Source organism: Dermacentor albipictus, unplaced genomic scaffold (assembly GCF_038994185.2).
Source record: "Dermacentor albipictus isolate Rhodes 1998 colony unplaced genomic scaffold, USDA_Dalb.pri_finalv2 scaffold_65, whole genome shotgun sequence".
NCBI classification, from domain to species: domain Eukaryota; kingdom Metazoa; phylum Arthropoda; class Arachnida; order Ixodida; family Ixodidae; genus Dermacentor; species Dermacentor albipictus.
Window position 1 is genome coordinate 107,411 of NW_027225619.1, and position 16,312 is coordinate 123,722.

A 16,312-nucleotide genomic window follows, 5' to 3' on the forward strand; every position below is an offset into this window, starting at 1 on the left:
CCTTCCGATTCAACGCAAGCGGTATATCTTTGTAAATCTTTCTAAAAAGCTGTATACAACCGTTGCCTAAGACTTCCCGTTCCAGAATATGCCACAATATGTTGCGGCCTACGCTGTCATACGCTGCTGTAATGTCTACATATAATGGTCTTTTTTCTACTCATGATATTTCAATTGACTAGTAAGAACAAACAAGTTATCATCCAAACGCCTGCTTATTCTGAAGCCATTCTGAAGTTCTCAAAAATGCCATTATTCTCTGTCCATGCTTGCAGCTTTCATTTGAGTGCCTGCATTGCTAACCTGTATATTACCGATGTAATCGTCAGCGGTCTATACAAGGGAATTTACGCCCTTAAAAGTGGAAGAGGGTGTAAATGTGTCTATAACTCATGTCCTTAGGGTGTTATTTATGTAACTGACACCCTAAGGGTGCGAGTTAAAGGCACATTGCACCTTTTTTCACTTTTATGGGCGTAAATTATTTTGCAGTGTATGGTATCCGCAGATTGGCCTTTTTCATCAGCCCGAGGGATGGTTCAGGGCCACATTACGACGGTGCGGTGGCATTGCTTTAGTTGTGAAGTTGTGCACGTTTACACTTTGTGTTTCAGTTAAACTTCTGTAGGGGGGAGTTGGTACATGTCCAGTAGAATAGAATAGCGCAAACCAGGACGACCACAAAGCGTTTCTGTCTGTGCCCCTCTCTTTTTGTGGTCGTCCTGGTTTGCGCTATTCTCTTTTACTGTACACTCTGTGATACTACGAAAAATGAATTGGCTGAGCAGGGAGAGTATACTAAGCCAAGGAAGACAGCTAGAGAGACTATGCAAGGAAAAGGAGCGACGGAAGCATCATACAAAATGTTCATGCCGTAATATGTGCCTCAGCTCCTCTGTCTTTGGACGTGTTAGAAACTCAGCCACGAAAAATGCCAAGACGTCCCTCATAAACGCACAATACGTCAAAAAGTAGGCATCCTGCGAGCACTTCTTCACTCTTTTGAACAGTTTGTCCTGCGACGGGCGATAAAGTCAGGGATTTTCGTACTGTGCTACGAAAAACTTTCCGTCGGGCACGTTGCACTGTGATGTAAGCATATTTACGATGCCACCATCAAGCGAGGTTTCCCGCCAACCTTCACAGTAGCAGACAATACGCCATAGTCCCCTTCTTTGGCTATCAATGCGCATGCGCAAGCAGTTCATCCAGCGGCCACGGGCATTTGCAGTGCAGTATGGCATCGTCATGCCTTTTTGGCGACGTCGCTAGGGCAAATTTTCGCTGTATATCCAGATCATTTGGGGACATTTTAGCACCGCGTTGCACGTCGCCGGGACCATCGATGAGCCACCGCAGGCTAAGCCGAAGGAAGCGTATCAGTCGGAGACACCGGCACAGCTCTCCTCGTCTCTGATTCTCCTTTGTGACACCGGCCTGACGTCAGCGCCATTCAGACCACTCGAAGATGACGGCGCGACCCACCTCCCAAGGTGAACTAATTTCAGTCTGCTGCTCAGGCCCATCGAGACCCTCTCCACCTATTCTCGCTCCTCGCCTTTTCTCAGCCGGGCAGATAAGAAAAGCCTGTCACGCCAGGCCAATGCTATTGGATTTAATTCCAAATAAAATGTACCTCCTGTATACGAACAAAGCGTTTGATTGTGTTATTCAAAAAAACGTTGTTGATCTCCGCGTACGCTTGAGCCGACGGTTGCGTAAATTTGACGTCAAGAGATTGGAATAAAATTAGAATGGAACAGCTTTGCTTTATTGTGGCCCTGGTCCATGCAGTGTTGTTTTTGCTCGCACGCTTATTGTGTTACTTCCCAATGCCATCCAGGATCAGCGTGCTCACACTCCCACGCTTTCGTTACTTGACTGAAGGATGTCATTACCTAATATAAGGTTAGCGCTTGTACCCGTGGCTAAAGTTTCATACCCTGCTTCTCTGACAGAATCATGTATTTTCGCTAATTCTCTGAAGCGCAAGTACGCGCTTAATTGATAAGCACGGATACGTGACGTGCAATACGCCAGCATTGGTCTTGCACTGGCACATATTTTCTCGTTGTTGATGTTGCTTTGGCTGTAATAGAGTGAAATGCAGATGGCTTCTGCAAGCCTAATGAGCGCTTCATTAACAAACATGTTGAGATACCATTGTAAGACAATTGGTGTTGCCCCACGCGCAGACATGATCAGCGTTAGTGTGACTTACGGCAGCAGTTGTTTTATTTTAACGGTGTGCGGATCTGAAAGCGAAATTGCAAAAAGCCTGCGGCAATGTCTTAAAGGCGTGGCGTAACGTGCGCGAAAAATAGGGGAACTGAGGGGCTTAATTTTAGTTGCTCACGCTCATACGAAACCACAGACAACGAAGTCAGAGAAAGCGTAGGCGAAGGTAATTGTTAGGTTTAACTGAAATGTAGAAATAATAAAGTAAATATAAATGAAAGGGCACTTTGGTTTCCCACCTGCGGAGAGTTATCTCCTCGTCCCCTTTCATCTTCCTCTACCATATTTTTCTACATTGCAACAAAACGTAACAATTAACTGCCCGCGCGCTTTCTTTGGGTTCATTGTCGATCACTTCATATGAAAGGTGTGATGTGGCGCTTACGGGTGGGAGGCGGATGTGCTGGCGCTTGAGGTACACGCAGGCCACCAACGATCCTATCAGGTATGGACCAATGTGCACGTAGGGCCGGAAGTAGATCTCCGATAGTAGTTCCTTGGAGTAGCTGCAGTGCCGTCCACAGATGCCGCCACAGCGAAAAAAGGAGAGTAAAATCAAGAACAAGCGGTCAGTCAGATTGTTGTGGGAACGATTGGATCACAGTGTAGAGGTTGCCCCCTCCCTATAGTAAAGCGAGATGGACACTTCAGTAAGTACACCATTGAAAGGTATAACAACGTTTCTTTTTTTTTTCATCACATTGATGAAGGACACTGTAGGTAAAAGCTGTTCTTCGTAGAGGCAGTTTGACAATGGCCCACAGCCACCTTTGAACAAAGCAGTCAGAAGCGGCAATTAGCGCATGGACGCAAGAGTAGAAATGAACAGGAAGAATTTTAGTAATGCGCGCATCTTACAGAAAATACAGAGCGTATCTTAGTTTCACAAACAACCACAGCACAAAAACAGAAATATAACGGTGAACGCTCAGGCGATGTAATTAAAAACCTAGCATGTGCAGTTCTCTCAAATTCATTGATACACACTGTAAAAATTCTGTGCCAATTTTCACATATTTGTTCAGCACTGCCAGCAATATTTAGGGATTTATGTTTTCAAGACTTTGTTTTCAGTGTTACCACTTTTTTTCTAGTTCCTTGTACCGTGTATTTGGTGATGTAACGTTTTGCTGTAGATGAGAATGATCATGCGGAAAATTGCAATTTTCTTTCGCTTCGCGCATTATCGCTACTGTCAATCTAAAATTGCACAGGTTAAGGACCGGTAAAATTTCAGCCTGTTGAAGTAACTCACCGGTGTGAGCATGATATGGCAAATTATAAAGTATCTTGATATACCTTTCTGGCATACCATTTTCGTTGTACCGAAGAAGCATAAGAAAGTTGAGAATAAAAAGGTAATTTATAAACTAGGAACAATAAACGAGAAAACTGTTCGGCAACTGTACGTAATACGTACACGCGATAACCGGTTCAACACACTGGTGATATGTTCATTCCGAATATTAATGTTCGAAAACGTTACTCTTACAGTTTTGATATGATTTATCATCTCTGTTTCGGTAGTGTCACATACACGATGCTCATTAGCATTTATTAGTCTGAAGCTTTTGATGTACTTATCTTTATGCTTAAATTGTTAAAATGTGACCAGCTTCTCAGTTCAGTTCAGTTCAGTTTATTGTCCTTAAAGACCCCCGGAGGGGGGATTACATAAGGGGTGGGTTTAACATAAGTTCCACATTCGGTACACTTCATAAATTATATTCAAAGTGATCAATCACACGCTGTAGGAATGAAGACAGGCAAGTGATGCTAACAATGTCAGCAGGAAGGCCGTTCCAGTCTTTAGCTGCTCGAGGAATGAACGAGGCGGAAAAATGAGTGGTTCGGGCACGTGGCCGTGCGACTTGCTGCGGATGACTGGTGCGGTGAGAGATGCGTGCTGCAGGAACGATGTATGGCGCATGATGAAGGGTACTGAAAAAGAACTTGTGATAGAGCTCAAGACTAGCAATGCGTCGGCGGTTAGATAGTAATGTTAGTCCGGATTGTGTTTTAAGTGCGGAAATACTGACATCATATGAATATTGTGAGTGAATGAACCTAGTAGCGCGGTTCTGAACAGATTCAAGTGAGGTGATAAGATATGTTTGGTGCGGGCTCCAGATGGCAGATGCATATTCAAGTTTTGCCCGAACAAGGGACTTGTAGGCAAGCAGTTTTACGTTTTGAGGTGCCTGGCGGAGATTACGTTTTAAAAAACCTAGTGCTTTATTAGCAGATGATATGATATTAGAAATATGTTTATGCCAGGATAGATCATTGCACACAGTGACACCTAGATATTTATAGGACTCTGCTACTTCGAGAGACATGCTTCTAATTTGGTAGGGAAATACCAGGGGATTACTGCTACGAGTGAAAGACATAACTTTACATTTTTGTACATTTAGTTTCATTAACCAATCGTCACACCATGTTAGTATGTTGGTGAGGTCTTTCTGCAGGGCTGTTTGATTGCTGGTGTTACGTACAGCTCGATAAATGACACAATCATCGGCGAACATTCGGATATTACAGGACACATGTGAAGGTAAGTCATTAATATATATTAAAAATAATAGGGGGACAAGAACCGATCCTTGAGGGACGCCTTATGTGACTGGAACAGGGTTAGATAGGTGATTATTTATAATGACAGATTGGGAGCGGTTGCTAAGAAATTCAATGATCCAATTCAAAACATCAGGATGCAAATTAAGTCTTGTAAGTTTCAATATTAGACGTTGATGAGGAATTTTATCGAAGGCCCTAGAGAAATCCAGGAAAATTGCGTCAGTCTGTATGTTACTGTCAAGGTTAGTGTGAACATCGTGCAGAAAAATGGCCAGCTGTGTTTTACAGGAGAAACCTTTGCGGAATCCGTGCTGGGCGGGATGGAAAAAGTGATTCAAGTCAAGAAAATTCATGATAAGAGAGTAGATGACATGTTCCATGATTTTGCAGGGGACGCTTGTTAGGGTGATGGGGCGGTAGTTAAGAGGCGAGTTTCTGTTACCTGATTTGTGAACTGGAACGACCTTCCCAATTTTCCAGTCATCTGGAATGAAACCTGAAGAAAAAGACTGGGCAAATATCAAGGACAAATAGGCTGCAGAAATAAGCTTCGTGTTTTTTAAAATTTTTGGGTTAATCTCGTCTATGCCGGCAGATGATGAACACTTGATTTTGTCAATGATCGCACAAATACCGTCTGTATTGAAAGCAATGGCTGGCATTGACGAGTTCATACTAAGCGATGATGAAATGGGAGGCGCATTAGATTCGTTACTGAACACAGAAGCAAAGGCCGAATTGAACACTTCGGCGCAATCGGAATCATTAATAATTTCGTTCGATTCGTTAGTTATCTTAATAGTGCGCGTTTCGCTATCGCTTATAACTCTCCAAAATTGCCTCGGGTTATTGATTAATAGGTTTGGTAGATCATTGTGATAAAATGAGTGTTTAGCGTGACGCAGTGCGTCGACGTAGCTCTGTTCGGCTTCATAATATTTATCCCATGCGCATGGGCGTCCTCTCTGTTTGGCGGCGCGATACAGACGCTTCTTTTTGTTTTCTAGGCGTTTTAAGGCCTTTGTGAACCATGGTTTTTGCTGACAAGAACGAAAGGTGACTTTAGGAATGAATTTATGTGCAAGATCACTTAGTTTGTTTTTGAAGCGCGTCCAATTGCTGTTAACGGAATGGTCTTGAAAAGTTGATTCGAATATAGGAAAGAATGTATTCATAGCTTCAGTTATAGCTCCGTAATTTCCTTTGTCGTACAGACATATTGTTTTCTTAAAGGTATCCCGTGTCAACAAACTGAACGAAAAAGTGGCATGGATGACTTTGGGATCACTGATCTCAGGTAAATAAGAAATGGATGAAAGGCTGTCAGGGTGGTCGGTTAGTATGAGATCGAGGACGTTAGCAGTTTGCTGCGAAATCCGGGCGGGTTGGTTCAGTTACTAGCTGGGAAAGATTAAAGTTGAGGCAGAAATCGACAAAATTTTTGGCCTCTGTGTGTCCGGATACCGAGAATGATTGTATGGTACGCCAGTCTATTTGTGGGAAGTTACAGTTAAATTTAAGGCTTCATAAGAAGGTGGTTCATCCTTTCTTGGAGTGTTGTACGGTCTTCCACCGATACAAATATGCTAATATCATCAGAGTAACGGGATAAATGCGAAATATGTCACTTATGTAGGTTATAAAACGAAGACCTCGCCGTGGTAGCTTAGCGGATATGGTGTTGCGCTGCCAAGCTTGGGGTCGCGGGATGAAATCCCAATCGCAGCGGCCCCATTTCGATGGGGGAGAAATGCAATGTAGCCCGTGTACCGTTCATTGGGAGCCCGTTAAATAACCCCTGGTGGCCAAACCTAATCTGGAGTCCCCCATTACGGCGTGCCTCATAATTGAATCGTGATTCGGGCACGCAGCACTCCAGAATTCAATGCAACAAAAGGAAGATACCCGAGGACACTTTACTGTCGAGTGCTTGTAAATATAGCCCTAAAGTCCGAGAAATTCCTGTCAATCTCGACTAAGAATCTGGGATATTTTAGATGGTGTTCCACTAAGGCTAAGGAATGACCATGAATTTCATAGCATTCTAAATTCTGTAACAGCTCAGAATGCTGAATATTCTCAAATGTTTTACTGAAGTCAACATAAATATCGATCACGGGATGTTTGTTTTCACATTGAAATACAATGAACGCTTTCTGCTCTATTAATGCGATTTCTGTAGAGTTCTGTTTCCACAATCCAAAGTGAGTAGGTGAAATCACATTACGTTTTTCGCAGAATTGGTAAAGGTGACGGTGTATGACGTTTTTTCAAGCCCTTAAAAAACACTGCCACTATAGATATAGGTATATAATTTCTGACATCATTTCGATCATATTTTTTAAACAAAACTCCAACATCCGCGACCTGCATTTTTTTTTTCAGGGAGAAGTGCACTTTACAAACAAAGGTGGACTATATGAGTAAATTAAGGGAGAATAATATCCAGCAATTATTTCATGAGTCTAATCTGCATACCTTCAACATCACGAGATGAACTGTTCTTAAGCTGCACAAAAACGGCATATACATCTTGTACATTTACTGGCTCCAAAAACATACAAGAATTTGGATCCGGAAGAAATTGAATAAACCCACGAGACATCGCAATATCAGTAGGATTTCCTAAGTAGTCGTTAAATGGATTGGCAAGTTCAACTCCTGATATTGTTTTCTCACTGATTGTAATGCTTTCCACACTCGGGCCTATTCCGGTTTAGAACAAAATTCAATTTTGCCATAAGATATCAGTCTTACCTTCACTGGCTTCTATTTTCTGTGTGAATAAGTGCAATCCGCACTTTCTGATTTTCTTATTTAATATATTTCTTTACGTCCTATATTATTTACCAATGGTAGAATTTCTAATCGTGATGATTTTGTGATGAAGTTAATTCTATCATAAATTTTACTAACAGATCAGGGGTCATCCAGTGCTTTCGGATCTCTTTACTCAAGTAGATTTGTTTTCCTGGAAACTGGCTTTTGTAAGTTTCTCAAACTTCTTTATCTTGAGAATGTTGTTTAGATTACTAGCCAACAATTCATGTCTAAATGCTTCTGGAATGCACCCAGGCATAATTTGAATGCAAAGCGGCTCTTTCTTACGTTCTCGCAAACAGTACTTCATTAGGAGGATAAATATAGGAAATATATTTTTTATATATTGCGACAAAACTCTAGCACAAATATTATTACTGTGATGTTGGTAATAAACAAGCCAAGCAAAGTTGCACTTTTTTCTGTAATTTTGGCTGGTGAAACAGTAGTGTTTGCAAAACCATTCGAAACAATTAGTGCAACCGTAGCTTGTTGTAGCGTGGAATGACCTAACATATAAGGTAAGGTCTCCAGCAAATACCAAAAAATACGCTTGGTCAGACGCAAAACGTGAGGACTTTTCTTAGAAAAAAAAAACAGACATCTAGGGTTGCCGTTTGGCGGCCAGTAACATACAGAAAACAGATATTTACTTACGCAAGCAGTAAATATTTCAAAATCATCACACGTGACACAAAAGTCAGGAAGTAGTTCCCATTGTATGACTTCCTTCAACGGCAACATAACACTGTCCCTACGGTGTATTGGACGATACATAACAGAAAAACAGAAAGACTGATAACAGATGAAGCTGAGCGCATCATAATTCGCAACACATTTCTGTAGCATTATGACATCAAGCTTTCCGTACAGTTATAACGCACATTGTACCGGAAAACTGCAAGCAATGTCATTTCAAGTATTTCATCTTACTTCTGTGTTCTAACAGACTTCCAGGGGGTAACGCCATACGGTACCCCTGAAAATTAAATGTGAAAATGCCGAGGCGCTAAAAGTAATTCGAAGTGGAACCTGTATAACAAAAAGGAGATGCAGGGTCATGATGACATTAGGATATAAGTGAAAACGAGACAGCCCTTACGAGAGTCTCTTGAATAGAAAAAAAACAATTCAGATATGGCTATACAAAGAATTATCTACTATACAAGGGGCATTTTAGTAGTTTTTTTTTAGACAGTACAGACATTTTATAGAAAGGCGATGAGCGAAGCGAACGTACCCTTTGCAGCCGAGTTCCTGGGCGAGGCGGACATGCTTTGCCGCTAATAACTTGAGCTTCAGAATACTAATAACCAAAACTTCATTAATTATCTTCTTTCATTGGCACCTTAGGGGCTGGTTTAAATTGTAAGTTTGGAAGCACCCATATTTTAATGCACCCTCATTTTTTAAAATCTTACAGGCCGCATTTATTTCGATATATTTAGCATCGAATTTCAGCGGTAACCCCAGGAAGTATGAAAAGCGAGCGCCGTGGGAGTGCAGAAAAGGCAGCCCCGCTATCGTATCAGACGGAAACGCCCTGTGACGACGAGCGCGAGAATGTTTGAAACCGAATGTATCGGCCAGTCGCGGGAGCTACTGATACGGCACGCTTTGCCAGACGAACGTATGCGGCTGTGAGTGGGATCAGAATTTGCTGCGACATTCCATCCTTCAAACTTCGCCCCACACTTCTATACGGTGCGTTGCCGTCTGACGCGAAGCGGGACGCGCTAAGTATCAATATTGCGTCAACTAAAATTTCGAATTAGGCGATTACAATGTCGAATTAGGTGCGATTTTGAAAATTTTTTAAAGCATGGTCGTGCATAAAATGTCACTACCTCCAAATGTGCCATTTAGACAACTGCCCCAAGGCACTGATAAAAGTTTATATTTTGGGGGGATTATAGTGTTGTGAAGCTCCCAATTGTTAGCGGCAAAGCATGTCCGCATCACCTAGGAACTCGTCGTAAAAAACACCATGTTCGCTGCATTCTTCACGTTTAGAGCGCCATTCTCAGGCGTCCGCCCCTGCGGCGAGCGTCGGCGTAACCGAGCGAACGAGCACAGCGAAGGAAGAAAGAGCGAACGCGATGCGCAGCGTCTGATTCAAGGCGGGAGGCGGAAAGCGGAGGAGGAGGCTATGGCGAAAACGTGAGAAGAGTAGTGCGGCGGCAGTGGCTACGAGATGGCGCCAGGAGAGCGCGTGTCGCCTGGGAGGTCTGTCTCTGCCAAGGAGGTTATATAAAAACTGCTGGAGTGGAGGTCTCCTATACCGGCCAATGGGCTCAGGTGAAGCCGGCGGCGGCCATCTTGCGGGGGGCAAGAAGCGGCTTGCCAAGCGCTTCGCAGCGTTGTTCTCCGCCTTTTCCAGCGGTTTTTATTTGTTTAACGGATTTTAAAGTTCCAGTGAAACACTGTGGGCTATGAGGCGAGCTGTATTGGAGGTCTGGGGATCGATTTCGACCTCCTGAATTTTTTTTAGCGCTCACTAATATCCGAGTATAAGGGCGTTTTCCCATTTCATCGGCACCAATATGCGGCTGCTGCAACCGGGATAGAGCCCATGATCTGGTGATCAGGATATGTCTTAGCCAAGACCCACTGCAGCATGTTTTACAGGCCGTAAAGTAAAATGAATTCGTACAGTAATTAGCATTTATTTATCTTCTTTATGCACTCTCTTGAAATGTAGAAATTGAACAATCTTGAAAGTTTTCATAAAGAAATGCAATTCAAAGCACAAGAAATAGCAACGCATGCAACAAATCTAAGTCACTAATAAGTGCAGCATTTTGAGAAGGCAAAATGAGAAACAGAACTTCCAGTGCTATTGAAAATAAAAACATATACTGCATTAAATAGGAAACCTGACTGTCACACTGATACAGGGAACTTATATTCATCAAAGCAACAGACACCATTAAGTTCGTAGTGTTTGTGTCCAGCTAACACATAAAGAGCAAAGGATCGAAGGACCAACGTTAATTCTGGTGAGTTACACAATGAGGTTACACAACATCACCAGCAACATGAAATTCGAAGATCAAACCGTTTGTATTTTGGTAAACATAGTGTTTTTTGGCTGAAAGAAGGCAAGACATGATTTAATAGCAAATTAATATAACACACGCGCAAATAGCAAAACAAAAGAAAGTAGTAGAATTCGTGAAGTGCTATACTGAGCTGGAGACTAAACAGCACATCATTACCCCTTCAGAATGCACAGTTATGCATGGCTTGTATGAAGCCACATATCCAAATGACACAACCTTGTTACAAACATTTGTTTGGCAAATACAAACAGTGGTACTATTCGCTGTTATTGCCATGACTGATGCTACATACTGAATTTTCATTGATTCCTAAATATGATTAGCCTTGAAAGTACAGATCTCACTTTGTCCTTTGTAATACACCTATTCCTCTCTTTTGTTATGTGATGAATCCTGATCTTAATGTACAGCTCCAGTACATCTTTGCACAGGCTGTAGACATGATTGTCCAATGGATCGTAGTCCATGAAATGCTGATTCAACAGAGAAAACCAATTTTTCTCTGGCGACAAGCTCAACACTTCCAGTACTAGGTGCTTTGTTTTCAGATGAATTGTCTGAATGCTTTCAGATTCTGCTTGCAACCGACGGAGCCCCTTCTCATTTCACAAAGTGAGATCACATCCTTTGAAGGTGACGCAAGCCCACCTTGGTTCTTTTGTTTCGCCAGCGCTGGTTGTAGTTCAGCATAAACAGCTGTAATACAGTGATCACAGGTACTTTTTGCAGCAACTTTTCGAGCGACAAACCCTGCAATGTAGGGTACCATTGAACTCACAAATGGAGAGAGGCTTTCAGGGTAGTCAACTCGATGCGTGTAGTCATGGTCCTCAGCTTGTAGTATGGAATGCCTTTGAATCCCAGTGACAGCTGTAGTTGCACTGTCCTTATATGCAATAACAGACGCGCCCAAGACAGACACAACGTCTTATGAACAGTTTCCAGATTCGGAGGACTTCACTTCCGTCTGCACAAGAAGACGCTTGTAGGAAGCCATAAACTGGGCTGCTGTCGGATTATTATTGAAGCCACCTCGCCCTCTGATACAGTCAAAAAAGGTCTCTGCATGATCTTGGCTCATCTTGTGAGTCAGCAAGTACTTCAAAGGGCCTCTATGAATAAGCTCATCAAAAATGTTCTCGGTGCTTTGCATGCATATTAGAAAGCCCAGAAATCCTGTTTTTTTAACACCTTCTAGAACAGGCCGTCCTGCTGGGTCCTTGAGAGCGCTAATATACGCTCGAGCGTCGGAAAAAAATGCCTTCCAACAGGATTCATTTTGAGTTCTCAAAGACGCCTTGTAGGACTTCGCCAAGGGATTCCTGGAATTCAGAATGTCAAACAAATGGTCGAACAACCTCACAAATCTAGCTGTAGCAGCGGCACCTCTGAACTGCGGGAGCTTCAGTACCTGCTCACAAAAGTCTAGAGCGTCGGCGACCGAAGCACTCAGCGCTTGGACGGCCAGACGGACCTTCATTTTTTCTTTCGCCCACTCGAGGTGCATTCTTGTTAGCTTATTGCCCAGCCTCAGGCCTTCCTCCCGTTGCAAGGCGTCTAGAGCTTTTATATAAGCCCACTTCACAAACTGCCCTGCATCATCGACAAGATGGCTCACAGTTGCTAACGAGTTTCTGATTAACTTGATCATATGGCATGCGTCTAACATGATATGCACTTTTTTAGAAGAACCATTAGGGCCTTCAAAGCATGTGGAAAAGTGATCACCACCAAGGCGAAGCGTAGCGCCCAAACTTGCAGCCATGCTAAAATTAGATGATGCACCATCAAATGTCAGAGAGATGACCTCAACCCCAACAGAAGAAATTTTTCAATGCACTGTTTTGTGAGTTCAGCTCTCTCCGAGCCTGTGAGAGAGTCAATCAGAAAATACCCTACAGGAATCTTAAGCCGCATGTCAACTCCAACGAGCACATAGACACAAGCAGTCCGTGCTTCAGGAAGGCTGTCATCTTCGAAACCATGAGCCAACCATGCTTGTTCCGGTGGTGTCATGTGAATAAGCAGCACTTCTTCGTGTACACATGTACCAACACACCCACACACTGGGCGCGCGCTGCCGAGAATGGCTCGCTTTCTGCCCCCCGCAAGATGGCGTCGCGGCGGCTTCACTTGACGGGCGCCCCCTCCACTCCAGCAATTTTCTTTAACCTCCTTGGTCTCTGCGGCGGCTGCTCTAAATCGCCTTCACGCGTCACCCACGTACTGCATCTTGCGATGTCCCGATTAGAGAGGGAGTCGCGTCGCACTTCGCTCTGTTTGCAACATGCCGCACAGACAGATTGTCTGCGCCAGCCAATATAGCGGGAAATGAAAATACGTGTACAGCTACGTTCAAATATCGCTTTAGGGAGTGTCGTAATAGTCGGTGAATTTTTGAAATAAATAAAATTCATGTGGTCTAAAATACACATTCGGTATAGTTACATAAACAGTGTTTCTATTGTTAGTTTCGAACTCGTAAAAAAAGCCTACAAACTTTACTCAAATTTCTTTACTACAGATTAATTATATACGATGGCGGAAATAATTAGCAAGAATAAACACAATATTCTATTGACTAATTAAACTTGCGATGTCCAGATTAGTGACACAATCGCGCAATGATTACTTTCTTATTCACTTATGTTTCTATCGGAATGTTGAAACGAATCGTCATAGCAGGACCTTATAGTCCCGTCTTTCTACATTTCAAAATTGTCGTTTCAAAAAGGAACATTGACCGAAATACCTGGCGTCAAATTACTCGTTCAATTTGCCTGATTTCGCACGCGGTTCTGCGAAACGTGGCTGGCGTTGCAATCCCCCTGTGACGTAGCCGGGCGGCGTAAAATAATATTTCGCCATACCGCGTGATAAAGCGCTCTGTATTGCCCCTGCTGCTGCACTGAATATGCGTCGAATTGAGAGTTGCACTATTCGAAACCAGGTCTTAGAAGAGGGAAGTGCGACGGCAGCTTCATTTTACGCCGCACTTCTAAGCCACAAAGGGGCGGGACTGAGAGCAGCACTTCGCGGTGCCGGGTGCGTAATCAGGCACATTGAACGAGTAACTTGGCGCCAGTTATTGTCGCCTACGTAGCTATTTTGAAGTGTAAAAACACCTAACTAGACTTTAATGACGGTAGCATTCCTGCTTTCTGATATAAACATGTCCGAAACTTTGCTACTAACGAGTGAATTAATACAATTAGTGGAATTGGTGAATGGTTTGCATTGTTTTTTTTTCACGAATGATGTCCGCCAGGGCAGATAATTTACCTGTAGTGATGTAATTGAGGTTTCTTTGTTAGGTTGCTTGAAGTAAAAAAGAAAACCGCGCTCGCGCATTTACGTAATGGCCACAAAGCATCAGCCTAATTCTTTGCCTAGCCATAACTGGCACAGAAGATAACGAACGTCTTCAATCTGTCCACCTGGTGGCATATCAGAAGGTGACACCGTCGTAGCCGAAAGGCCGAAAGGCCGCCTGGCGAGCGCTGCTGCTCGTCTTCGGAGCTCACTATCGGATTTCAGTGTTGTGAAAGAAACTGAAGTACTCCAGCGATGCCATGGTTTTGCCACGAATAATAGCGACTGCGTGTGCACATTGTTTGTAGATTTGTAGCTCGGTAGGCATCTTGGGGTTCTATAACGTAAACCCATTCCTATCTGCGTGGAAAAAAATGAACTGCGCAGAATTCAAGACAAAGACGTAGTAAGGGACACGGACAAGCGCTAACTTTCAACTAACCTTTTTCTTCGTCGCTCGTCAATACATTTCTTTAATTGCATATGCGCAAAACATGTAATCACATCTTCAGAACCGCACATTAGAGCAAACCACGCAGAAAAGACTTCTCCCCATCCATTAAAGAAATAGATGTGTCACGCGAGCCTCCCCTCTAAGAGATATGTAGAAAGCTCCAGGACAGCGGCATCTTGGCTTTTGCCCAAGACCTTTATTTTTCTGAAATCTGGAACACGCATGCAAGCTTGAAAGTACGCAGGGAAATTCGCATTACCTTTATTTTTAATCGAAAGTTCGCTTGCGTGATCGTTAACACAACGCCCGGTTTGCCCAACATGCGTGTTTCCACAAGGTAGCGGAATCTCGTAGACAACACCGACCGCGCATTTCAGATACCCCAGAACGTGCTTTTTGCCGTAACCTCCGGTTTCTTTCTTCTTTTCAGAAGAGATTCTGGAGAAAAGCCCAGCCAGTTTGTGCAGGGCGGGAAAAATGAGCGGCACATTGTGCCTGCTGGCTACCTTTTTGATACTATGGGAGGGGCGACGCATATAGGGGAACCCTTCTGGACGACTCCTACTTAGCCATCCGGTGTTCGTTCTGCAACGAGCTGCTTTTGTTTCACACAGAAGCACCTCTACTATTGCCGTTACGACCGCACAAAGGTATGCGGCATTAACCAATCACCGTACTTGATCATTAAACTAATTTGCATTGCATGTGGGCACGATTCCCTGAGAGCGGAACCCAGGCGAAGTTTAGCCATCCCCCTATTAACTAACTTAGACTGCACAGAATGATAAGGCAACACCACCTTTGCTTCTATGGGGCTATACGCCCAACATACATGATCACATAAAAACAGGCATAACTTTAAAGATTGCAGAGAGTCGTCAGATGGTAACTCGGGGGTGAAGGACAAGCCCTCCCTACATTGCCGAAACGCGTCAAGGATAAAAGCAACAAACTTGTCCAAGGCCACATGGGACTTCTTTAAAAGAATTAAAAAATCATCTACGTACCTAAAAAGTGTCTCCGTTTCTAGGACCAACCTGGAGGTTTCGGCAAAAAGCACGTTCTGAGGTATCTGAAATGCGCGGTCGGCGTTGTCTACGAGATTCCGCTGCCTTGTGGAAACACGCATGTGGGGCAAACCGGGCGTTGTGTGAACGATCGTGCAATGAAACATGAACTTTCAATTAAAAATAAAGGTAATACGCATTTTCCTGCGCACTGTCAAGCTTGCATGTGTGCTCCAGATTTCGGAAATATATAAAGGTCTTGGGTAAAAGCAAAGATATCACTGCCCGGCAGCTTTCTACATATCTCTTAGAGGGGAGGCTCGCGCAGATGACGCATCTAGCTCTTTAATGTATCGTGAGAAGTGTTTTCTACGCGGCTTGCTTTAATCTGTGGTTGTGACAATGTGATTAGATATATCGCGCATGTGCGACTGAGGACATATATTGACGAGCGACGAAGAATAAGGTTAGCTTAAAGTTAGCGCTTGTCCGTGTGCCTTACTACGCCTTTGTCTTGAATTCCGCGCAGTCCACTTTTTTTTCTCTTAGTATGAACCAGGTCGCCCAAGAAGTCCTATTGAATCATATTCCTATCTGGCTTTATGCCGATTTCCTGACACCAAATTTATTTAACGCCGATGCAGATCCAGCCGTGACCCACAGCGTTGCCTGAACACCCCAATCAAACGCTCTCGTTTATACGAGGTCTCTTTTATTTGCTTTCAAAGCGAATAGAATCGCATACCTTGGAAGCTTTTCATTATGCAATTGGCTGACAGGAGGCAAAGAGCACGCATGCGGAAAGGGCGATAATTTGGATGAGGCTGAGCTAACGCAGT

General features: G+C 43.5%; 1 protein-coding gene and 1 long non-coding RNA gene across 2 annotated transcripts in view; one reads left to right on the forward strand and one right to left on the reverse strand.

Moving 5' to 3' along the window:
* The window catches only part of LOC139053069 (uncharacterized), a 117,926-nt gene that overhangs the window by 86,393 nt on the left and 15,221 nt on the right, over positions 1–16,312 (forward strand). The gene's annotated exons all lie outside the window — the stretch shown is intronic.
* The window catches only part of LOC139053068 (nose resistant to fluoxetine protein 6-like), a 126,619-nt gene that overhangs the window by 9,921 nt on the left and 100,386 nt on the right, over positions 1–16,312 (reverse strand). Inside the window, exon 12 of the mRNA XM_070530219.1 lies at positions 2,624–2,744. Within this exon, the coding sequence (XP_070386320.1) occupies positions 2,624–2,744 (121 nt within the window). The remainder of the gene's footprint in view (positions 1–2,623; positions 2,745–16,312) is intronic.